The sequence below is a fragment of the Hipposideros armiger genome, unplaced genomic scaffold (genome assembly GCF_001890085.2).
Source record: "Hipposideros armiger isolate ML-2016 unplaced genomic scaffold, ASM189008v1 scaffold_29, whole genome shotgun sequence".
Lineage (NCBI taxonomy): Eukaryota > Metazoa > Chordata > Mammalia > Chiroptera > Hipposideridae > Hipposideros > Hipposideros armiger.
This window is the reverse complement of record NW_017731379.1, coordinates 3678146-3704612: the sequence shown is the minus strand read 5'-3', so window position 1 is coordinate 3704612 and position 26467 is coordinate 3678146. Positions and strand designations below refer to the sequence as shown.

General features: G+C 34.8%; 2 protein-coding genes across 4 annotated transcripts in view; both read right to left on the bottom strand.

Annotated features, from left to right (window-relative positions):
- INTS2 (integrator complex subunit 2) overlaps positions 1-4988 on the bottom strand; it is a 45390-nt gene extending 40402 nt beyond the window's left edge. The window contains exons 1-4 of one of the 3 annotated variants that reach the window (XM_019636771.1): positions 4914-4988; positions 3366-3672; positions 2570-2708; positions 928-1030 (exon numbers count right to left, since the gene is read on the bottom strand). In XM_019636771.1, coding sequence (XP_019492316.1) covers positions 928-1030; positions 2570-2708; positions 3366-3672; positions 4914-4923 — 559 coding nt within the window. In that variant the 5' untranslated portion in view covers positions 4924-4988. Of the gene's footprint in view, positions 1-927; positions 1031-2569; positions 2709-3365; positions 3673-4633 lie in introns of all 3 variants that reach the window. The other 2 variants (XM_019636770.1, XM_019636772.1) reach the window with 2 other exon arrangements.
- A 3505-nt stretch (positions 4989-8493) lies between these two features.
- MED13 (mediator complex subunit 13) overlaps positions 8494-26467 on the bottom strand; it is a 96066-nt gene continuing 78092 nt past the window's right edge. The window contains exons 20-30 of the mRNA XM_019636706.1: positions 25127-25586; positions 23666-23885; positions 22794-22985; positions 22357-22580; positions 20363-20505; positions 19656-19814; positions 19352-19537; positions 17508-17656; positions 15913-16086; positions 12828-12928; positions 8494-12477 (exon numbers count right to left, since the gene is read on the bottom strand). Coding sequence (XP_019492251.1) covers positions 12345-12477; positions 12828-12928; positions 15913-16086; positions 17508-17656; positions 19352-19537; positions 19656-19814; positions 20363-20505; positions 22357-22580; positions 22794-22985; positions 23666-23885; positions 25127-25586 — 2141 coding nt within the window. The 3' untranslated portion in view covers positions 8494-12344. The remainder of the gene's footprint in view (positions 12478-12827; positions 12929-15912; positions 16087-17507; positions 17657-19351; positions 19538-19655; positions 19815-20362; positions 20506-22356; positions 22581-22793; positions 22986-23665; positions 23886-25126; positions 25587-26467) is intronic.

Genomic DNA, 26467 nt, shown 5'->3' with positions numbered 1-26467 from the left:
GAAGGTTGAGAACCGCTGAGCTAGAGGCTACTGTGTTAAGACAGCACAACACAGAACACTGCTATTGCTGCAGGGCTGATCAAGAGTTATTCTCATCAAAATCTTCTTTGCATTTTTATGCCTTTTTTCCTTTTTTATAGAAGTATGTACACTGCCCCACCACTGAAGTCAGGTGGTCCAAATAATGCTGGGGAATAATGATTTTTAAAGAGAAAATCTTGAAAAGGGAAATTAAAGAGACCAGTTTTGTGGGATGTCTGGGTGAACTTCAGGCATTGCTTGCAGGTGCATGCTCACCGCCACCCAGCACAGAGCTTGACCTGCTCTGTGTCTACCCTGGGCAGGGTCCCCCTCTCCTTATACAACTTAGGACACCTGGGCTCTCCTGAGAGCCCCATGCTGGGGGCATGCCCAGTGCAGACGCCCACTCTACACACAGCAGTAGTTCCAAATCCCCCAGACACCTACAATCCGCAGGCCTCAGCTTCCCAGGGAGCTGGAATTATAGGCATGTGCCACAGAGGCCAGCTGTTCTCTTATCTCTTAATCTGATTATACATACCTATTATAAAAATAGCTCTAATCACATCACTCAAAGTTAAAAATCTGAAATATTTTATTTTAATCCCCCCCAGGTGTTAACTTTTAAGAAAACTAGGATTATATTCTATTTACCATTTTGCCCTTTGCTTTTTTCATTTTAACATATTGTGAACATTTGCCCAAATCATTACATTTCTTCAAATACACCATTTTAATAGCTATATAATATTCCATACTATGGAAATAATATGATTTACTTAATCATTGTCCTACTATTAGTCATTTTTTACTTAACCTTGTTAGGTATATTTCAGGTTAAGAAGTTACATAGTATTGCTTAAAATGAAACACATCTGAAGTGTATCTTAGTATTCATTATAGTACCTGCTTGTAAAATACAAAGTACATCTGCAGCTTCCTCCAAATAGACTGGACTCTCAAATAGCTCTGATGACTTCAAAAAAAATTCTCCACTGGACTCAGATACCTTGAAGAAAAACAAAAGAAAGAAAGAAAAGATGAACTCTATTCATTTCAGGTAATTAATTAAATCCCTTACTAATTTTGTAATGATTTGTTGCGCTTACAGAACATGTCTCTTAATGTGTCATTAATACACTGCATTGGAATATGAAGTATTCGATAAATTTGAACCAACTTAACGAATTAGCAACCACATTAATTATTATTCAGACATAGCAGTATGGATCTCTATAATTTATTTTTATATAAATATTTAGAGATATGTGGAATTAAAGATAAGACAAACCAAAGAAATGAACTAGAAATGCTTCTACCTATATAAGTTGTAGCTGAAAAAAAGCCAAAAAACTGTAAACTTAAAGTAGTATAACAAATATTAACTCATTTTCAATACCGAATGAACTGTGAGAAAAACAAAGAATAAAAATTTAGGTCAACAAAAGAACCTACTAACTTTTTAAAAAATTTCCTATAGTAGTTTCATCACCACATTTCCTGTATACTAAAGAGTACTGAATTCAAAATTTGGAAACCTTCTATAAGAGAAAAGACACTTATATTATTAGAGCCATCAAATGAGGTATTGAGAAAAATATGTAGCAAAAAATATTGGTTAAAATTAAAGACTGAATATAATAGAAAAGAGCAGAAGGAAAGAATTGTAATAGAAATTTTTAAAGATATGTAACATAATTTAAAAACAATCTAAACTGATGAAAACAGCCTCTTCTCCCCTTACTAAGTATTTTCTCTGGAAACAGAATTTAAATTATTTTTCTCCACAATTTATAAAACTAAACTTTATAATAAATTAGCTGACCTTGAAATTCTAACAGTAAATAACTTTTGCCTCTGAAACTCTGAGCCTAATCTCATCAAAGCCATCTTAACATGAAGACTCAATCTCTTTGTATGATAGACCCAATATTCACAAATTTAAAATTCAGAATTTCGATGAACCGTAACTACCCAAAAGTCCATGACCTAAAGTAATCTATCATTTTCCTGAGATGAGAAGTTGAATAGGCCTCATTACTAAACAAAGGCAATTCAGTTATCTAGTGAGTGAGGCTAGCCAATGATCCTATATCCAATTCAGTTTTGACACTCCCTACTCAGTTACATAAGTAGTTAATGCTCATTCAGTGTCTAAAAGAATTGCATACATTTTTGTTATATATCACATGTTATGAGGGAAGCTGTATCCTATAAAGGTATTATCAAATTTGGTAACTTGTACAAGTCTTGAGCTATATTACCTTTCTAACTATCAAGAAGCCATTGTATAAACTCCATAGAGAAAAAACAAATTCCTATGTTAGAGAATACAGAATAGGCATAAATGAGAGAAAATAGTAATTAGAGGGGGAAAAAGCCTTTAAGGCAGGCATTGAAGATCCCTTCAAGCCTTTGAAAGGAAAACGAATAGGAATGGGTGCAGAAGGGGATGCAACCTGCTTGCCTTCTTGCATCTGTTTCTACCTTCTATGTGTAGACATCATCAAATCATTCATATTTTGAGCTGTAATGAAAATAAATGCACCTTGTTCATAATTGCCAACAGTTCACTAAGCACAAGACGCAATCGACGAGGTGAATCACTGTGTTCAAACTCTAATGTTAGTCCATGCTGAAGCTGTGACACCAGGATGCTCTCTCCAGTGCCTCCTCCAAGTTTATGCCTGATAAAGTACAAATGTGTAAAACGATGAGAACATGGGCATAGATATGATAGCACGAAAATGTACTTTTATTAACATAATCTACAAAAAAATTGTATAAATTCTTTTCATACATTTCATGAATGTATTACTTCTGAAATACTACTTAGTTTGCCTATTTCAGGAATTCACAACCTATGTAAAGGTTCCATCACAAATGATAGTTAACACCCACTTCCATTAACAATAGTGGCTCACTCCTGGAGTTACAATGGGAGAAAGACCAAACATCTGACCAGAATTTGGGGGAATATAAGCTTAAAAAGCCTCCCAGGTAATTCCAATAAATCCTTCTACTCCAGGGGAGCTTACCCTACCCACCTGCCACGGAGAGTAATTGGCCTAATCAGTTTAGCCTGAATACAACAGTGCCTATAGTCAAACTTCTCTACACAACATTTTACAACATAAATTTTAACTATAAATAAGCATTTATTTTAACTATAAATAAGCAAAAACAGGTAAAATGCCCTCCAAAGTTTAGATTCTCAATGTTCTCTTTTCTGGAGGACTGTATCCAATAAAAAAGCCTGAAAAGCTCCAAAAAAATATTTGATTCCTTCATCTTTGGTAAATCCGAGTAAATCCCAAACCACTTATTATATAACATAACATTACCTAAGCTGCTGTTCTTTGCTTGCATCCTGTTCTAAAGCATGGAAGTCCACAGACAACAACGCAACAATGGAGTTGACAGCTTCCACTCCAGAGAGAAGGCGAAGGATGAGTTTTTTATCCTGGGCCCAGCTTTGGCTCTGGTCAGCAGGAGCACAAAGTGCCATCCGCACCAAGCAAGGCAGGAGAAGTCTTAATTCTGGGTCACTTAAAGATGCCAAACGAACCACATCCACCTTCTGCATTGCCTCAAAAGCAAAAGGGCTGACAAACTGAAGGCTTGTACACTCAGTCATTATCACTGTTGAGCCTAATGGTAGAGGGAAAAAAAAAAAAAAAGGAAAAAAAAAATGAAAGTCGGGGTGTATTCCCACCAATGCCCCCTTTTTAAAACACCCTGAAAAAAGTGATCTATCTTTAAAAGGCCCCTATGTTGGCAACAGGCTTCTGGAACCATTACAGGTTCCCTATGTTTCTACCACCATCTGGAAGACGAGAAAGAAAACAGAATATATTAAGGTCTCTTCAGCCTTAAGGAGCTTCTTTTCTAATACTCTTATTTTGCAAAGAAGGAATATGAAGCTCAGAGAGATTAAGTAACAAGCCCATAGTAATATTACCAGGTAGCAGCAAAAGCCAAGGCTGAACCTTCGTCTACGAAATCCCAGTCCAAGGCTTTCTCCGCTACACTGATCATATGAGCGCTACAACGTAGAGTCAAAGTAAATGGATGGCATCATCAAGAACGTTCCTCTTCCTACCTTACTTTCACATGCTTACTCAACATATGTAAAAAATGTTAGGCTTCTCTTTCCCACCCTCCAAGAGTCGGCACTGGTCAACTGCCTCAGTAGCCAGGAGCAAGGGCCGATTCAAAGCTCTAGAGGCCTTAACACTAGCCTATGTACCCTAGGTAAAAAACAATTGTGGAGGTGCAATTAGCTGTGGAAGAAAGATGAGTCCCGCTTGGGCACTTCTGTCTTCAGGAGTAATCAAAGCCAACACACACACACAAATAAAAAGGACAGGGACCAGTCAGCCAAACCCATCATGGGTAACAGTCGTGGCAGAAACGCTGCTTTTAAGCAAGAGGAGCTGGCCTTCTAACAGAGGGGCGGGCTGATGGGGCAGAGGCGCCAGGCCCTGTGTGCTCATAGGTCTCGCCCCGGGCGTAATGAGAACCAACGGGTCCTAATGGCTGAGAAAAGTCCAGCGGGTGGCCGACACGGGCCGGGGAACGCGCTGTGGCCTGACAAGCGGAAGCTTCATACCTTAAGATCTAACCTCCAACCTCCCGGGACCCCACACGAATTCCGCGCCCTACAGGCGGGACACGGTAGAAATCGAGAGCGCGGTCCGAAATTGGGCCTAGGCGACAATCTGGATTCCCCAACTCTAGCTGTGCCCTGAGTCGACCCGGGCACCAAGAACCCAGATGCCGGGACCAATCGGGTCAGCGGTGCGATGGGAGTTGGGCGGGGACACCGCACAAAGGGAGAACCCAGACTGAGGAGAGCGGAAAGCGGAGACTGCTTCAACCTGCACCAGCACCTTCATTCATCCCCAGCGTCTGGCTCCCGTCGGCCACCGTACTGGACTGAAAGGAAGGATGGCAGCGTGAGGAAACCAAAGACGTCCGCGCTGATGCGACGGTGCGCCTGCGCGGCCCCACCCCTTCCTTCCCCCGCCGTATGCTCTACCCAATTTCACTCCGAAGTACTTAGACCTTCGTACAGGTGTGTTTTTCATAGCGTATCAACTGTGTCGTTTCACATACATCGTTAAGCCCTTTCGAGCTGCAGTCTCATCATCACAGGATTATCGTGGCGTTCAAATGACAATGTAGGTTCAAGTTGTTCTCATTATTCTTTGACCGGAACACTAATGGAACCAGACTCTATCTCTGCCTATGCCCTCCCAGCATCAAAATTCTAGAATCCTAGGATTTCTAGGACAATTTTAAAAGTAATCTAATCCCGCCTTCTTCTGCTTTCGACCTCACACACAGAAATTAAACGTCTGCATTTCAGGGTTCTTACTTTAGGGTCTATAGATCCTTAGAGGGCGATGGATGGAGTTTCAGGAGTTCTCTGGAATCTGCAAAATTGCAGTGCTTGTCTTCTGGAAAGAGGGTCCAGTATTTTCAACTTCTCAAAGGAATGTGATTACCCACAAAAGATTAAGAACCACTAGTCTATATTTTCATACTATTTCTAGTACCTGGTTCAATGGTAATGTATTTAGCACCGTCTATTTACAAGACATTGTGTTGGGAGCAGAAAATAAAAAATATTTTAAGAGATAACAGTACTTCATAGTTTCCGAGGCTTTGACTGAGGCAGAGGGATAATCTCTTTAAAAGTAAGGTTTACTTTCAACATGAAAAAATCAGCAAAGGAAGAACTAATGTGTTGGTTGCATTTTTTCTCAAATTTTCTTCTACCTGATCCCCAATAATACATTTTATATTATGCCTCAAAACACAGACGTATTTATATTCATATTTAAATAGGGAAACAAACGTTTTATCAAATAATACATACTAATTAATTGTTATGTATTCTATTTCACTTGACATTTCTGGTCACTACACAAATTGATTTCACAACTGTACATCTTTATTTTTAAGCTGGTCTTTATTAAGGACATATATTGAACACTTGCTAGGCACTAGTACTTTATATCTATTAGCTGATTTAATTATTTGAGTTAGGTAATATTTCCATTTTACAATTGTGGAAATTGAGACTGAGAGAGATTAAGCAATTTAATCTCCCTGGTTGGTTATTTCACAGGAAGAGTATGAAGAGAATTCAAACACTGTTTTCGGGGGTGAATGAAAAAAGATGATGAACTGATTTTTATGATCTCTTCCAACTCTGTGACCCTGAAATCATTAGACACACTGCAGATCCATCTTGGTCTACAGAGAACAACAAATCATGTCTAGCCTGAGATAGCTAGTGTAATGGTGATGAGTGCTGACACTTATCTTCTTCCAATTCCTTTTCTTCTCTTCCAATTCTTATCTCAGTAAAGACCAACAACCTGAGTTGCTCAAGCCAGAAACCTGGAAGTCATCAACTCCAGCCATTCCCCTTCATATCCACTTAGTCAACAAGTCTTTCAAATCTACATTGTAATGTTTGTCAATGGAATCATTTTGACAATCATATAGAACTCAAGACTCATAAGCTTTTGAGTTTTAGACCTGTGTCCTCTGAGGCCAATTACTTAACTATACTAAAATTGATTTATAAAGGCTTTTCAGCTCAGATGTTTAATTAGGCAGATTCAGGAATTCCCGGAATGGTAAATAGTGCTATAAATTACTCCAAACATTTAGTTGCCAATAAATCACAAAACCTTTTGATTATCTACGGAGTATCTTATATAATTACAGTGTACCCTTTTGTGATTATAAAATGTTTGAGGAAATAACCCTTTTTCAAGACCAATGTAGCACAGAACCTCATTACCATTTCTGTTCACAAAAAAGATATATTTCATTAAATCTGTGATAACCTTTTTATCACATTTTAACATCTCTGAAATTGGGATGTCTTAAAATCAATAGTGTGTTAAATTATACTTAGCATTTTTTCTTAGTGGTACATAAAATAATGTCTTATAATTACTGGTGTCTTAGATTTGATGATACACATTGTATAGTTCCTATACTTTTAAATCAAAAGACAAGACTCCTTCTTCGGTGACGTAAACATTCTCCTTTGACTGGCTTACTTGGATTTACTCTTTTCTACTTTATTTTTCAATCAGACTGGGGAAAGGGAGAAGAAAAGGAGAAACAAAGAGAGGAAAAAAATTACCTACTGTTTCAGGAATACTAGGTGCTTTTATGTAGCTTATTGCTGAGTAAATGAGCTTCAAATTAGAAAACTGAGGTAAAGGAGAACCGATGTTCTTTGGAAATAGAACCACAGAATTTCAAGTGTAAAAGGATCTCGGGAGACATCTAGCTCGTTTTCTCAACATGGATCTCATTCTCCATAATGTGCCTCTTTTATAAGATTTCTTCCATTGTTTCAGCCTGTCAAGATCTTTTGGACTCCTCCTTTATACTGGCTTTCTGCTTTGGCTATACAGGTCATATCTTCACTAATTTTATGGATAAAATGTTGACTAGAATAGGATCCCACCAAGGTTCTCTAGTATAGCATTAGAGATACCCTACCAGGTTGACATAGCTCCACCAATCAAACCTTTATGGGTGTGACTGTTCAACCAATTATGAATCATCCCAAAGGCCAACAAAGGCAGAACTCAACATATATTTGATAGTCAGTACACAAGACCGACAGTCTTTTATGAGTTTACAAGGAAGAGTTTGTGGTTTGTACACTTGATTTAGCTATTGAAAAAAAAAAATTCCTTCTGAGTAAGCCACTCAATAGGATTTTTCAGGGCTTTGTATTCATACTGAAAACTACAAAATAGTAAAGAAAGGTTGCGTGTAGTTGTTTAAGTGACTACCTCCCACCCCCAACAGCTTGATTTGCATAGTTATTTTTAGTCATACATAAGATAATGAAAAAAATATTTTAAAAACTAGAGGTAAACTGTGAGACAGAAAATAATATTAAGATAGAAGTTCCAACAACATACACATCCTTTTAAAGAACTACTTTAAAAGTTCTGCTGGCAGAAACTATTTTAAAATGACCACCATTTTGGAGTTTGTCTTAGCTTAAGTTTGGACAAAAGTATTTAAAATGGCTGTTTATACAAAATGGAGAGATCTATTTTTGATGGATTGGTCATATCTGAACAACACGTCTTAGGTTTCAAAAGCATTTATGTGACCCCAAAATAGGATAGAGCTATGCTTTAAATATTTGAAGTTAACTTGTTTAGATTAGAAAACTGGTATCAAACTGATCAGCCTAAAAGAAATTAGTATGTATGTGCATATACAATTTTCCTATATATTATACATTGATATATGATGAACATCTGTTTTAAAAATAAAATACTACAGATGGAGAAGTTAAAAGTTCATCAATTAGTTTTTAGGTTGCTCCTCTCTATTTTAAAACACAAACATAATATTGCTACTAATTTTTACACAAATTTAAGGTGGAAATATTTTCAACAGAATGAGACACCACAATGAAGGCTTCATGAATAATTTATTCCATTTGAAGTTTTGTTTTGTTTTTGTTGTTTTTTTTAAAAAGTATAAACCTTTTCATTTCCTCAATCACAATTTGTACAACTCAGTGTTATGGCATTCGGCAGCAATAGTGTTTGTTCCTTATTCTTTTTTTGTCACGTTAAAAATAAAAAAGCAATTGGACCATGTTAAGTGTCACTGCTAAACAACTTTAAAATGCCCCTTCATAAAGTGACCAAGCTATTTTCAGAGTTGATGCTGACACATGTCCAGTAATGACGTTACAATTTGTAGTTTAAATTCAGTAACTTTAAGGTCCACAAATCCAGTTTACTTTGAAAACTAAAGCTATTTTAAAACTTCATGAATACATCAACCTGAGGAGTATTTTAGGTCCAAAATCCAGTTTTTTAATTAATACTCCACAAAAAAGAAAAAAATATATATATATATATATAAATTTAAACCACAGTTCTGGGCCCATGAAAACACCAACAAAAACCAAAAAGTTAATATTTCCAGCTGATTTTGGAGGGGATGGGAAAGGGGCCAAAAAAATGTTATGTCAGAAACAGTTTTCCTTAATTTAGACAAACTAAAATCTTAAGAGGAAACCCAGACCAAAACATCACTCATGCACATTAAATGTATTAATAGACTGATATGCAATGCCATAGTGGATGAGTAGCAAATTATATGATGCAACAGCATTTAAAAACTTCCTTTTAATGTATTCAATTTGAACATTTTAAATAATGCAACATAGTATTTTGATATTACAGTATTAACATAGTGCTTGGTTAAAGATCTGCAAATCTTTGTAGTAACACATTAAGTTAAAAAATTACCTCAGAAGGTAAATATGTAGACGAAAGGAGAATATTTTAATACAGTAATCTGTGCCATACTGACAATTGAGTATGAATACAGCTGAGGATAGTTGACTAAGTAGTAAGAGCTTAATTTTAGTGGTTTAAGAAAAGTTTAGAAAGATTTAAAAATTACAGCTACTTTAAAATTTAAGGATTACATATAAGTACACTTGGTGGCCTTCTGGCCAAACAATAAGGTGTACAGAAATTTATTCATACAGTGTTAATTCACAGTCCTGACAACTGAATGGCTTGCATAAGAAAGGTATGGCTAGATGTTTCTCACTGGCTGGAAGCAGACATTATATAAGTAATCTTTTTAAATGCCAAAATACTGAACTTCCACCCTGCTTTGTAATGGATAACTGCACAAAAAACAGATATTAGCACTGTAACAAAGAAGTCAAGGTGTTGGTGATCAACTGGTATAAAGTGTATTATTTTGCTTACCTATTTAAACAAAACTACCCATACTTGTCTGTGACAGTACATTAGTAAGTCAGATCTATTCATCCTGCATAAAAGGCTTTTTTTTGTTTTTCTGGAATCAGTCTCCTGACCTTTTCTAATGGCTATTTAGTAATTTTCTATTTGAGTGTGAACTTATACATGAAAGGAAGAAACAAAAACGTATCAGTAAATCCTATATATTTGGGAACTACTCCAACTCCCAGATAAGAAAGAATTGTATACTAGTTTCCTTCCTTATGGCTCCATATAAAAGAAACTGTCAGGGAATAATTTTTAAAAAATCTATTTTCAAACTGAGGTGTGGTAACTAAAGGCTAGTAATTTTAAACAATTGAGAATATAGCTTTTATTTTTAAAAGTCACTATTGCGCTAAGTATATAAAAAAGGGTATTTTATAGAAATTCCAAATAAGCGTCTTTTCCTTCAAATCTCAGACAAGTTTTTTTAAAGTACAGAACAAAACATGCCAACATAATCTGTAGTGTGTTAGCATAATTTAAAAATGAATGCAGAGATGTGGTCTTTAAATTTTCATTTCAAAATATGCTGACCATTGGGATTCCATTATAATTTTGAATAATTGAAAATCACCAATTGTGTTTTCTTTATAGAAAAAACAAGACTTGTTAAAGGTTTAAATACACACATTTGAAGAAGTTATTGTTCTTAAGAAAGTGATATTTAAGTTATGCATATACTACTAATTACAAAACAAGTTTCAGTAAAAATAATACATACTGAATTATTGTTTTGAAAATACAATTGATTTTGTCCTCATAGAGAATTAGTGAGCTTACAAATTTGGAATTTTGCTAGACTGCTTCCAAGAAAGATAGGTAGACTTGGCGACTGTGAATTCAAGTCAGCAACACAGGTAGGAGGCTAACTTGGACTCTCTTGTGAGCAGCACTGTAGAAAGGATTTTCCAAAGGGGGTAAAGCCTGCATAAAAGCAGTTATCTTGGCATGTGCAAACAAGAAGGGGGAAAACTGTATGGAAGGAAGGGGTGAATTAAAGTCCCTAAAATTCAAGTCCCTTCTTTAGGGAGGTGAGAACCTCCTTGGCATATGCCCTGCCTTAATCTGAGCTGTGTTATATAGAATAGTACAGACTCTGGTGTTTGGGACTGTCATCTCCAAACCAAGAAAATTAAATAAATAAAAAAGGCAAAAGGAAACGGGTTAAGTTTAGAAAATGGTTCTTTAACTAGTGGAATAGAGTCTGAATACCAGAATTCACTGAGAATCTATTTACACCACAGTTTGATTGCACACACACACACCCATACATATGCATACTCTCACACACATTCCCAATCTTTAATTTAAAAAAAAGTCCAACAATCAAGAGTGACTGCTCTTAAAATAATTTGTAAAATGCCTAGAGCTGGGCTAAATTTCAACCTTATAGCAGATCCTGAAGATAATTTTCATAATTAATAATATTCCCATGCCTAGATGTGCCACTGTTAAAACTGAAAAAAATTTAAGCATGTTAACATTAAACACCAAAATTAGTTTAAGCATTCAGTAGCAAATGTTTTTCTTGTAAAACTAAGTTTCTTTCACTGGAAATGGCCTGAAATATTAGTCATAGCCCTAAACCATAGTACAAAATATAACTGAAGAATTCTCATTTTATTCTAAGTTAAACCACCTAACAATATCACTTGTATATTGCCATCATGTTATTCTGTAAAGGTGTGATATATAAAATGTTGTAAGACCCCGGTACCTTTTCAATTTATAAACACAGTGAACTTCATTACTGTACATGTACTCTGCAACTACAGCTTAGCTGTAAATCCTCCACACACAATGGTATGGACATTATTCCCCTTCTATCCCATTAAACTGTACATCGAGACAATACAAATTTACTGTCCCACCCCCTCTTACAAAAAAATAATACTCTAAAAGCAACCCTACTGCAACTTTTTAATTAAGACGATTACATATATTTTAGACCAATTGCTTTAAAGCAAGAAGGCAGTATAAACCTTCTAGGAAAATTTTTATAAAAGAGGTTAAGAAATATAAGACAATTTATACATTTAAAAACTTACAATAAATAAGAGATGCAGGCATTTTGAATACTAGATACTATAATCCAATACAAGAACATCTTGATGTTCTGAAGCCATTATGTTGAAATTCATTGTTCCTCATTTCCTCCCCATGCTTTTAATATTCATTTAATATGACTGGGTACTATGGCTCATTACTTTTCACAAATACTGTGACTGGAAAAAAAAGGTTAATTTTGCTACGAAAGTGTTATAATACGTTTTGTATGATCAGTCATCATCCTAAAGAGTTCAGTATAGTCAATGAAAAATAGCAGGGTTATAGCCCCTCCCCCCAAGTCAAAACAATATTTGTTGAAGTAATAAGAATTAGACCCCATCACAAGTGACTTTCACTGAGAAGATAACTGTAACTTAATCTTGCAGCGAAATGTCTTTTTTCCTTGTTCTTTTCTTGCACAGTTCCATCAAATGAAGATCACAGCATATTCATGATAAAGTTATATAACTGATTCAGCACCACAAAATGAATTGGGAGACATGAGCGTCTGTCCTGGATTGCAGGGTCACAGGTTAGCCAGGAGAGTGCATTGTACTGTTCCAAAACAAACCTGAAAAGCAAAGAAACTATGTAAGTCGTGTATTTCTTTACACTGTAGATTTTGGAAGCAGTTTCCAATTATGGAATCTAAGATTCAAGGTCATTTAAAAAAAACATGGAAGGTATGGAGTAGAGAGAGTCCTTGGGGGGGATTAAAGGTAACTAATTTTCATAATAATTACTCTCAGAAGTAGATTACGTGTTAGAAAGAAAAGCACTCATTCTGAATGATATAATTCATCCAGAGACTCAAGGGTACGCAAAAGTAAACTATTGCTAAAATGAGAAAAATATGTAAGGATCAACACTAATTCATTCACAGTTGCAATGGAGAACCCTTAATGGTAAAAAGAGCTGTACCTGAGGACATCTGAAGTCTGATTTGAGTCAAGTGGGTGGGAGTGTTTACTGTGAAGCAGCTCGTCAGATTGCACTGAAGGCACGTGGAGGTGCAAAGAGGCCTAAAAAAATAACAGGTAATCAGTCAGCCAAATGAAAAAAAAATGTGTTGGTTTTACTGTATTCTCCCAAGGTCTCTTCCTTAATGAAATACATTTTAGACCTATGTAAGGAATGGGAGCCACTATAAAGATGCTTGTTCTCGTTTAATTCATGACAGAAGTAATTTTTCAGTGTGTAATATATTGAATCTCACTTCCTTTTCTTGAGCTTTATTGTTTTTGAGACCACATGATGATCCTAAAAAAAAAAGGACTTCTAATGATTTTCTAAGTGTAACCTGCCTAGATGTGTAAAGTAAATGTTTAAGGAAGCACTAAACTGATAAACCTGAATACAGTTTGTTTCTAGGTTACACAGAACTTAAGACTAAGCAGAGATACCTAGGTGTAGCACTGAAAAAAGTAAAAAGAGTAAACATATGTAACTATTTTACTGATAAAGCTATAAATCTTTCCTTCCCTTGGTTAAAATAACTTATTTATTTGTAAACTATAGGAAGATAAGAGTTGGAACAGTCAGGAAAGCACAAGTAGATACCTGAATAACCCAAAAGATTTATTTCAAATCTTGAAAACTGAACTCTGATTTTTAGAAAATACTGTCAGGTGATTCACAGTGAACAATCAAAAATGCCACACAGCTGCTGAAGGGGCCCTAGGCCGTTTGGAACAAAAACCCAATGCATTTTAAAGTACACCCTGCATGGAAATGAATCTCTAATATTAGTCAAACTCTGTGTTCATTTTCTGTTTTCATGGTACTGTGCTACATAAAGCTATAAATCTTAAATCTACTTTTCGTGAAACTGTGAGTACTCTAAGTAATACAGTGGACAGATGCCTTCTTTTGCCCACTCAATTTCATGGATGCTTAGAGACAACTGGCACACCCATTTAGATATGGCAATGAAGAGTGAAAGAAATGAATGTGGTAACTTTTTCTCACATTTCAATTTATGAAAGTGAATCATTTTGTTTATAAGTCAATGTATATAATAGTTTTTAAAAGCTATGAGAAGATGGTGGTATTGACTGCAGAAACTCTTGGTAGATTTCATTCTGTATACTGTAAAAGGTACTATTTTAATTAAGGTGCTCTCTCCTCTACAAATGTTAATATATGTATAAACTATTCAGTCATATATTCAGGGTTATAACCAAAGTTATGTATGTTTCAACTGCACATAAACTCTTGATTTATGATGAGTTATAAGCAAAAATCTCACATGGCATATCACTACAAATTAAATGAATGTAATTAGTACCAATGTTCTAATTTCTAAGATAAAAACTTTTTAATCATCTAGGTAACAACCTATTATTTTTCCAACCAAAGACAAACATACAAGGTAGTTTTACTGCCTATGGTATAGAAATAAAATGGAATGTATGAAAAAAAAGGTTAACCAAACTGTGGTTAAGTTATGCCTTACCTGGTAATTCACACCAGAAGTCCTAATCTTGTTACATTGTATCTGAGGGTGAATGCCCACTTTATTCTATCCTCTCTGTAAATAAATATTGAGTAAAAAAGAATCTGGATAGTCCCTCAGACTTCTTATAAAGTGGTGTTTCCTTAAAATATGTTCCATGAAACACTAAGGTCATGAATTATTAATAGGTATCACAGAATCCTTTTCTTGTGTATTAAAAGTAAGTTTAGGAAACAGTAGGTAAACAATGTTATTTGCTGCTGTTTTGTAGAGTATTTAATGTGCACACATATATTGTAACAAAAGGGGGTAGAAAGCATGTGTAGCACTTCCTAAAGGACCAAAGAACACTTTGTTTTATATAAACCCCCTTAGGAATATGTTCTTGTAATGAGATCTGTAATAGATCACTGCACATATATCGAAAGGGAAGAAAAGTCATATCATGAAACTATTAACCTTGCTGACGCTACCTAAATGTATTATCTCATTGACAATCAATTCAGATCAACAGCTGTTGTATTCTTTATAAATGTGCTACAAAAGTTCACTCCTTAATCTCAAATGTAATTGACTTAACAGTATGTGTGCCAAGGGTATCAGGATTTAATAGCAACAGGCTTAAAAGACAGCAACAAGCCTATTGGTTCATGTACCCATTAAAATATAACCTTAAGAAATTAAAGCATACTACCCAACTTTTACCCTACAAATAAAAACCAGTAAGTAGTTAACATAACGTGACTTATAGAGTAAAACAGTCAACTTTTGGTGGGTGTATGTAATTGTGAATTAGATCTGAATTCGTTATTTTGGAATAGTAGTAGCAGCAGCATTAATAAACTCTGGGTAGGGCTTTCACATCTCATTTCACCATTTTATGATTTATTTTAATCTCATTCTATCACTTGCTAATGAATTTGTTTTGATAAAATAAGTTACTATGGGCCCTAAGAATCTCATTAATTAAAACCACTTAATAGTTTTAACACAGCAATTTACACAAAGCTAGACAGTTTCTTTGAGAAGATAGTAAATGAATCTAAATATCAAGTATTCTTATAAATATTAATGAATCCTTTAATCCCCCAAATAATACAGACTAATAGGAGTGCAGTATGATGTGATTCAAAGAATAACATTATAACCAGGTTTATAATACCTGGTTATAATTATAATTTAAAATATCCAGGTTTTACCAATTTATGACTTTGGACAAGTGAGTTTTTCTGAACTTTACTATGCTCACCTAGAAAATGAAATGGTTAAAGGTAATAAAAGGTTTCTCCCAGCTTTAAATTTCCATATATGTGCAGTTGAAAATAATATGTGCAAGAGAGTCTGACTTAAGATTAAAAGTTCAAACTTAATATGAATTTAAAAATTAGAGTTGTTTCACAAATTTTGTCATCTTGTGTAGAAAGTCATATGTGGCAACGTATTTAAGACCTTAGACAAAAGCTACAAGATTTCAAAAAGGAACTTCTATACTTCTTAGGACGTAAGCCATCAATTAGCATTACTTAAGAACTGGCATAGAAATGGCAATACCTTAAGAAAAAGGGGACACTGATATTGTGCTTGAGGACATGCTGACCAGAACCAGTCAGGTAACGGACCCGCTTTGGCAGTTGATACAAAGTAACCAAGGGCCAATGGTTGCTGAAGAATATTAGTTACTTCATCATGAGATTCTGTTGAAAGTAGCCGATCAGTACCCTGACCCTTAAAAAGACAAAATTAAGTGTGTTAGTTCATTTGATACACCTAGACACTAGACAAAAATACAGAATGGTTTACAGCAATCAGTCTTATAATCTTACCACTTCAATTTTTAAAAATACTGAAGGATACTGAAAAAAGTTAATTGCTATGTACTTAGTAAGAGTATAATAATTAGTAATATCATTAAAAATTAGTATTTTAACAGTTGCATGAGGAAATGAATATGCTAACTGTTTAATAAGTTTGCATTATTATGCCAAGCCCATGTTCAGAGAGAGAGAGAAAAAAATCTTTGTAGCTGAGTGAAAAATACAAAATATTCAATGAAATGTCTACCTTATTTCCTAAAATTCCCTTAACTAATTCCTAACCACCATAGACACCTAACCAGAAAGTGGATTAAAATTTAGCTTTGCTCATCTAGTACTAGCTACAAAATGCAAATTAATAATGTCTGGGAAAGCATTATGGCAACATGAAAGGACAACTATTAAGTGATGCTCATATCTTTGGATTAGTCCATGTATTTCTTGGTATTTATATTAAGGAAATAGATAAAAAGAAGGAAAATGATATGTATGTTCATTGCAACATTACCTATAACAGAAAAAGATAAAATACTTAAATGTCCTACATTCTGGGAATGATATAACAAAATTGGTAAAACACCAATGCAATGTCAAAAAGCTGATTGTATTTATTGAAAGCTACAATATAAGTAACAAATGTTTAGAACCTGCCTTTTTAAAATAAGGATCATTTTCCAATCTTACATTCTTTTTTTAACTGAAAATGAGATTATTGAAAAATTATATAAGGAAAAGCACCAATAATCTCACCACTTTAATAAAACCATTTTTACTTTTAGCAAATCACCTTCCTTCACATATCTACTATAATAATCAAATAACCGCTATATATAATTTCACTCAAATCAAGATCTATTCAAATGAAGGTCAATTACTTTGAGATGGAAAAAACAGCCTGCTTCCACAACTCTAAAAATAAACAGGGGCATGGTGGTCAGTGTTTTTTCTGTTCTTATGAGAAAATTCATATTTCTATTATATTCCTTGTCACATCCCTGATATGAATGGTAGCCTTTAGAACAATATACTGATTCTCAAATATCTGATCCTATACCTGAGTAGAAGCTATGGTGAAATAGCAGGAAAAACACACAAAAAAGATTAATGCAAAGTAGTCTAGAAAATAAAAAGTCAAGGAAAACAGAGAGGCAGAGTCCCTCTTAATGTACAATTCGGAGTACGTATGTCTATAAGGCAAAAAGTGCATGACTATACTGTAACCTATTTGCTAATTTCCAAGGAAAAAATGGTGCTCTATTTTATGTATCAACTCATTGCTAAGTTTACGAATGACATTTAGACAAACCAAACTTTTATAACAGGGTTGGTTACCTTGCCAGCATCACCTCCATGGGGGTAATGAGATCCTGGAGAATGCACAGGAGACCCCGTTGGAGATGCAGGAAGAATATTAATGATATCAGGGTCAAGATCATCTCCTGTGTCTAACAAATCAAAGATACCCATTCCATCCGCTCCATCTATGTAGGAGAAAGAAAAAAAAAATACTCCATTTTTCATCTCATGGTTATTTATAGGGAAGAATTAAAATTACTTTAACCAACATCTATTGAATGTTTATCATGTGGAAAGTATTGTGCTAGGAGCCATATAAACAATTATGCATAAACATGCATGTGGTAGTCTAAATAATGGCCCTCCTCCCAAAGATGTCTACGGCCTCATCCCAGGAATCTGTGAATGTTACCAAAAAAAACTTCGCAGATGTGATCAAACTAAGGATCTTAAGGAGGGAGATATTATTGTGGATTATCTGGGTGGTCCAATGTGATCACAGGGGCCCTACTAAGAGGGAAGCAGTAGGGTCAGAGTCAGTGAAGGCACTGTGATGACACTACACTGCTGGTGTTGAAGATGGAAGAGGCCATGAGGAAGAGATGCAGATGGTCTCTAAAACTGGCAAAGGCCAGGAAACAGATTGTCCCTTAGATTTTCCAGAAAGAACCAAACCCACAGACACTCTGACTTTAGCTCAGTAAAACTGATTCTGGACTACTGACCTCAAGAACTCTAAGATAGTAAGAGTGTGTTGTTGAAAACCACTAAGCATGTGGTAATTTGCTACAGCGGCCAAGAGGAAAATAATACAAAGCACAGTATGCTGGAAATGAAAATGTAATATTTAAAATGAGATTAGTCACAACTAATACTCTCAGTCTATTATTAAACAAAATATTCAAGTTATTGTATAACACGCTAAAAGAAGAGAATTAACATCTATACTTGTGATTTTAGAGATGTGCTATTTTCTAAGATAACTCAGAGCAACAACAGAACATCATTTACTTTCTCTTCTACTAAAAGGCAATCTATAAGTTCATTGAGAAAAGTTACATCCCTACTCTGGTAGTTAACATAAATTACTATATTACTTGGGAGAATCAAGGTAGAAAGGAATATAAAATGAGCTGCAAAGTCCATGTATAGGTAACTCAACAGCACAAGCAAAAAACCTGTACAAACATTTTATAATCGATGTTGTCTTTTAAAATAAGTAAATATTAATGAGATAATTCATAACACCAGTCCTGATATCAGTAAGGTAGAACGATTGTACTAGTTATCTATTGCTGCTTTAACAAATTATCACATACTGACTTAAAACAACACACATTTATTCTTTTATAGTTCTGGGGTCCAGAAGCCCAAAATCAGTTTTACTGGGATGAAATCAAAGTGCTGGTCATTAGGCCAAAATCAAGGTCCCAGCAGGGCTATGCTCCCTCTGGAGGCTCCAGGGGATAATCCGTTTCCTTGCCTTTTCCAGCATCTAGAACTGATTCCTTGCATTCCTTGGCTCGTGGCCCCTTCCTCCATTTTCAAAGTCAGCAGCACAGCACTGTTTCTCTGACTCTGCTTTCCTGTTTCCATCACATGGCCGCCCACTCTTGTGTACAGTCAACCCTCCCTCTCACAAGGATACCTGTGATGGCATTTAGGGTCCGCCTGCGTAACACAGGATAACCTCTCCAGCTCAAGATCTTTAATTTAATTACGTTAAGTAATTGTTTCTGCCATATAAGGTAACATTCGCAGGTTTCAGGGACACTCACAAGACATGGATATGTTTTGGGAGGCATTAATCAGATTACAATCAGCCATAATCACCCAGACTTATTTTATATTTGCAAACCTTTAAAAAGTAATTCACCTACCATTGTTGGGATTGAAAGCTAAGTCCAAATTTTCAGTGGTATAAGTAGCTGAAGCTACTTGCACAGAAGCAGAAGTAGGGAACACAAGTATATGAGTACATGATGTATCCTGTGGGGTATTTAACTGAGAAGTCTGCATGTTTAGAGTGGTGCTTCTTCCAAATACAGAACCAGTTGACACAGAATCTGGAAAAAAAAAAGAAGGGTATTTTTTCTTTTAATAAATAAAGAGCCAATTTTACATAATACTTAGAAGCTTAAGTGCATGAAGAATCAAATCTGATATAAACTAAAAACAGCTAACCTGGCATAATAACAAAAGAGCCTTGGGGTTCCATTGCTACCAAGCAAGCACTGAGAATGCTGGGAGAGTCTGCAGCAGATATACCACACATTCTACACATGTCTTTGAGCCTTTTACTTAAAGACTGCAAGTTTCGACGACTCAGCAAACAGCTCCAATCTGTGGGTATCAACAATAAAGAAAAAAATATATATATCCAAAGTAACAGCATTGTTAACACCCGATAGAACCAAAGTTAAAACATGATGGTTTTAAAATTAGTGTATTCCTCAAACAGGAGTCATTATCAAGCCAAAAATGTCTCACTGGTGATGTTACTCAACATTCTTTATCCCCCTAACTTTGGTATATGTGCTGCCAAAGCGAGCACTCCCCCTAACTTTAATATACATCAATATTGCTATACAGAGGATGAGTTGAATAATAAGCAGAAAGGGAGGAAAAAAATGAAAGATGACAAAGAAGAATAGTAGTAATGACACTGACATTAAAGTTGTAATATTGTAAAATATACTTTTAAAACTTGAACTAAGCCATTTGTGCCCTAAACATCTGTGGTTCCTCTTTAAAAACAAAAAACAACAACAAAAAATTTTTTTATAACCTTTGCATTTTGTTCAATACATATAGCTAGATGTGGTCTGAACAGTGTATGAATTAACATAAAACAGAAATTTAAGTACTAAGTAATAAAAGCACAATTTTACCTTTCAATTCTCCATGACCAATTCTTCCTAGACGGCCAATTACAACTCTCCATGGTAACGAACTCATTTGTACAAGCCCTAAGCACCACTCCCAAAGTTTCTGTAGACCGTATCTTCTAGCAGATCCTTTTTTCCGACGAGCCCTGTTGTATGGAATAAAGAGTCACATATATTTCTAAAATTCATATGATGACATTTCAAAAGAGCTCAAAGTTTTGAAAAACTGGTCCCTTAATTTTAATGGACACTTTTTACACAAATTCTAAGCAAGAATAGATGTAAAATCATAGGGGTGGCATGCTTGTGTATTTTTAACATACATTAAAACATATACTTAACTTAGAATGAAAAATTGTCCATGAACCGCTAAAATTCACCAGAAACACTGCTCTACACAAGAGATAAGCAAACATTTTCCTTAAGGGGCCAATATTTTAAGCTTTGCAGGCCATGAAGATTCTGTTCCAACAATTCAACTCTGTGCTGCAGCATGAAAGCAGCCATAGATAATACTTAAACAAATGAGTGTGGCTGGGTTTGGCCCATAGGCTATATGAGTTTGTCAACCCTTGCTCTATACTTTAAGTTGAAGAATATCAAACAAAACACCACACTTCTCAGACCAAACAACATTGCTGTGTTTTCTGCATGCATGTCCTTTATAGGCACGTATGTAACATAAGCATTCTGTGGCTGAGCAACAGCAGCTACCATTTATTGATTACTTACTATGTACCAAGCATTATGCCCAATTTACACATAATGCCTCATTTCACCCTAACAACACTATTAGATAGATAAAATTATCCTCCCAGTTCCACAGAGAAGTAGCTGTAGCTCAGCTGGCTCAAGGTCACATAGCCAGTAAGTGGGGATTTGAACCTAGGTCTCCATGAATCTACAGTTGGACCTCTTAACCATTCTCTTATTCTATTTTCAGAAAACTGGCAATACGATCTTTGTATTGGAAAGGTGGTATTACTCTTTCTCTACTTTCTCATCCTTCACAGATAAGCATAATCATTTCAAATCTCACTTAATTAATACAACTATCCTATTTTAAAAAATCAAAATTGTGTCAAGGAAATGTATAAAGCACTGCTTTAATTTATAAAATAGTCAATAAATCTTCATAACCAATAATATAAAATTAATGCTTCTATATTCTGCTTTCCCAGCACTAATAACCTAATAATCATTAAATATTTCTGCACATAAACAATTTCTGACCTTAAAGAACCTTTATATAATAAGAAAATAAAGAATAGAACCAAATCTTAAAAATAAAAATTACTGCATGGACTTGCTTTTCAGAATCTTATAGGCAGTGTACACTAGTTTTGAAACATGTTACTAGAAATGTCTATAAGTGATAATGCAATATGAGTCTCACCTGTTGGACCTATTAGTTGTAGCCTTCATAATTAATGGTCATATCTAATTACTACCAAGAATAATTCTAAAAAGGCCACCGTTTGCAGAAGACACTCAACATTTAAATGGTAAAATTTTCAGTCAACAATTTTAGTAAAGGAGTTAATTTAGGGAATACGTTAGACACTACATGAGGAAAATAAATGTTCTAGGATACTTTACTAGACTATTTTTTTTAATTGCAGAGGGCTTTCTTTCTAATTCCATGTTCAAAATTTTTCAAGCTAAAATCACTGCCTCAAAGCTAAAATCACTGCCTCAAGCTTTATTACATAGAATTTAGGGACTTTAACTTCTTTTGTCTGTGTAACAGATTAATCAAAATAATTTTTAATTCTCTTAATTATAGAATATAAACACTCACTACAAAAAGGTGAAAACACCCACAATCTGAAGACTTACTATTTTTATGTACATAAATAACCTTCAAACCAGTTTTTTATTCATTAAAAATAAAATTAATATTTGTGTGTGTGTGTGTGTGTGTGTGTGTTTGTGTGTATGTGTGTATAAATTATTTTAAATGGGATATAATAAAATATTTTTTTAAATGTAAGTACCTATTTGGAACATCGATGTTAATGATACAAGTTTCTAAAAGTTCTCCATATAGATCTGTGCAAGAAGCAAGAATCCATCTTTGATCATGTGATAAACAGTAGCCCACAAAAAGAACATTATATTTCTGTCCAGCTTCTCCAAATGTTTCTCCTAGCTCTGTCTGTTTATCCTTCACTGGAGCCAGAATAAAAGGTGGAGTATAAAGTCGAATACACTCTGGTCTCTGTAAAATAAAAAGTTAAAAAAAAAAAAAAATTAGGTTCTATGGTACTGCACAATCATAGAAAACTCTTTTATTGAAAATGTGATATATTACCTCTACCCAATTATAAGAGAATTGGAAAATGAGAGCTAAACAGAGAACTGCACTTAGTTTTACACAAAATGACAGAATGTATAGTTTTTCAATAACTCTAGTCATAGAAAACATACTTACATCAGGGCTTTTAAGAGCAGTTTCCATAGCTAAACCTGGACCAAAGCCAGTCAATGTTTTCACATTGGTTGATGTTGGGAGGGGTCTCCGACACTGGGTAAAGGCCGAAAAAGCCAGGGATTTTAAATGCTGGGTATAGATTTGTCTATCTTCATGCTTCACAGGTTGCAACAGGTACTGACAAGGAACAATCTAAGAATTATATGCAAATGTTACAAATGTTAAACTTCTAATAAGAGAATAAAAAGGACTATGGGTTTAAAACTCTAAAAACTTGTACTAGGAAATTTAAACAAAACCAAATTAAAATAATAAACTAAAGAATTATATTTGCTTATCTACTATATAGGTTTTTAATAGTCAATTTTACCAATGCGCTATGTAAAAACTTCTAAAAATTTCTAAATACCAGTTATATTAATACTGCCATTGACTAGTACAGTTGTAGTCTGTAAAGAAATAATTTATGAGAAATAATTTAAAATCTCTGTAAGTAATTTAATGTGGTTAATTTCTTTCTACATTTACTTGCCACTTGTCTTATTTAGAATTCTAGCTTGTATAGGTCTATACTCTTATTTTTGTATTTAAGCTCAGGAATTGAAAAGCTGTTTTATAAAAGTAACATGGCAGAAACATTTAATGTACTTAGTGCAGTCTTTTTATTCTCCATTATTACTGTGTTATGCTTGTCAAATGTACCTTTTCTAAACTCTCTTAAGATTTCTAGTATACTATCACTTAAAGTAAATCCAATGTAATAGAACCTGACTTTTAGAAAATCAGTTTGGATACACAATAGTATCTCTGAAACTTCTGTCAACATCCAACTGTTTTATATAAATTTTATTGGCAACATTTATCATTCTTACCTGTACAGAAACAGTACTCTTAATATGAGGAGGAAGAGTCTGAACCATTTCCAGAAAGCATCGAAGTAGCCCCAAAGTCCATACATTAGAAGAATTAGTGCTTTCATCTTTATTTTCATATGTAAAAGGATCAATTATATAAACGACAATTGCAGGTGGATAAGTGATTGCATGTGAATCACCATCTGTTGGGATGCCCACTTTATCTCGATCCATCGTGCTAGAATTTGAAGTAGAAAATCAGACAGTTAGGGAAAAAGTTGTACTGTATCTTTCTTGGAGTAGCATTAAAACAGATTCTTAATACCCTCTCCCCCTCTTTTGGGTGGGGGGCTGTCAGAGAGCTTCTCTAAAAATTAGGGACATCTCTTTCTGTTCAAAGAGAACCATAAACACTGTATATACAATTTCATGGTATACAAAGATGCTTGTATTGACGTCTCGCATTAAAAAAAGAACTCTTAAAACCATAAAGTATCAGAAACACTAGAAAGCTTACTGCTTAAGTTATAAAACCAAGACAAAGATGTTAAATGAGCTTCCCAAGATCACAAAGCTGGCTAGAAGCAGAGCTAGACTAGAAAGAAAGGAGGTTTCCAAACTTAGTCAATGTTCTGCTACATTTTTAGCTATACATCGTCATTTCATACTTCCTATCTTCAATGGTGAATAAGGTTCATTCTTTGATGGTGACATGATTTTTTTTTTTTAACTTCAAATATACTGAAGTGTTCAAGATGGATGAACGATCTGGGTAATTAATAGTTTGTTTTTCCTCACATAAATAAGTGTAACTTTGGGCAAAACTATATCCGGGTAGCTAAAAGATATAACCAAGCTCACGCTAACCTAACCTATAAATCAAAAGGGAAGCTCACTTAATACGTTCTTCATAAAAGGAATGAATACGCTCTCATCATATCATCACTGTTGTCATTATAAGTAACTCAAGTGTTTGGAAGCATTGTGTAAAGCACTTAATGTACATTATATCCTATTGCTCCCTTTTTCAGATAAGGAAACAAGCTCAACAAGGTCAGATAACTTTCCTAAAATCACACAGCCAGTAAATGGCAGAGCTAAGATTCAAATCTTGCTATGATTCTTAAGCCTCTAAACATACTGGTTCAATAGTAACTTCTAAATCACTGGAGTGATTTACACAGGCAAATCTACTTGACAGTTATGTCATAAAACAGATTCAAACATCACAGGACAGTTCGACTAAATGGCTTTCAAAGTCTTAATTCCCAGCCTGAGATTCTAAGATTTTATAATAAAGGCTTTATGAAGAGTCTTCATTACAATTTTATATGTAAAATATTCAACATTATAAAAACTAAAATTTCAAGGATAAGAGCAAAAAGTTCTTTACAAGTTCATTCACAGTGACTGTCTTCTTATTCAGACAAGACGCATCATATATATCTATTTCTACAAAATTCGTACATTGAAAGGTACCTTTCAGATACATCAGAATGTGGCTGAGGGGGGAGCGAAGATGACTCTCCAGAAATGCCAGCAGTTTGCAGAGCTGACTGCGACCCTCCTAGCTGGCCATTCTGCACAGCATTCGGTTGTGTAGACACGGATCCTGCAGCACTACTGCTCATACTGCCAAAGGGTGGAAAGGAAGGTAGTTTACTTGATGACACTCCACTATTCAAGTTGGAGGAGGATGAAGAGGAAGTTGAAGTTGTGGTCAAAGTTGAATTAGCTGTGGCCGCTGAAGAAGACATGGTAACACCTGAAGTCATCGTCATAGTGCCGCTCGCCGCAGATGCCAGGGTAGCAGATGGAGCATTAGCATTTCCAGTATTTGTCATCTGAGGTGGAGTAATCAAAGATTGGCTTGTGGGGGCAACTAAATTTGGCTGGGAAAGTAGAGAGCTGTCCAATGGCTGGGAAGCAAGATAAGGACCTAAAGATAATAAAAACAGGCAGGATATTTACTTCTTTATTTCACTGATATAGGCTCTTTATTTATTCTATCTAGTTGATGCTTCTTTGGTAATTACTGCCCCCCCCCCGCCCGTCCCAAGATGCCTGCTAATAGTGTAGCACATACTAGCTTTCTATTTCCCCTAGAAACTGAGGAAACAAATTTTAAATGGAATTGAAAAGGTAAACCAGCATTTTCATACAAAATAAAGAAATGGGTTCCATGAAAGTATAATAAAATTCTATTTGTTAGGCATAGTTATTTAAATATAAATAACAGCATCCAGCATTGTTTTATCAAACCATTTAAAGGGTTCCTAAATCAGAAGTTGAATAAATATTGACTACATTGGGAGCTAATTAAATATAAAATGGAGAATTGTTACCATGAGGTTCAAATTATAGGATTGTCTAATGAGATTTAATATTTTAGTCCTGTGTCTCTTTTGACTACGTCTAAAGTAAGTCCATGGATATTTAATGCAAGAGTGTTAAAAACAAGACTTAAACAGCTGTCATTTTCTTAGATTCTGAAAAAGAACTTGTTGTAGAGGTAACTCAAAGTTATTTTATCTCTATACCATTAACAAATAAAAAATCTTAATGTTAATACTTTATTAAATAAAAACACAAATTCATCAGATCCTACAGAAGCAAAAGAAAACTGTTTATAACCCACAATTTCCTCCTAGCTGATAGGATTCCTACTGCAAGGACCAGGAAACTTTTCTGTAGAGTCAGATAGTAATATTTTAGGCTTTGCGGGTCTGTCTCTGTCACAATCACTCAGGTTTGATCTTATAGCACAAAAGCAGCCACAGACAATATGTAAATAAATTAACATGGCTGTGTTCCAATAAA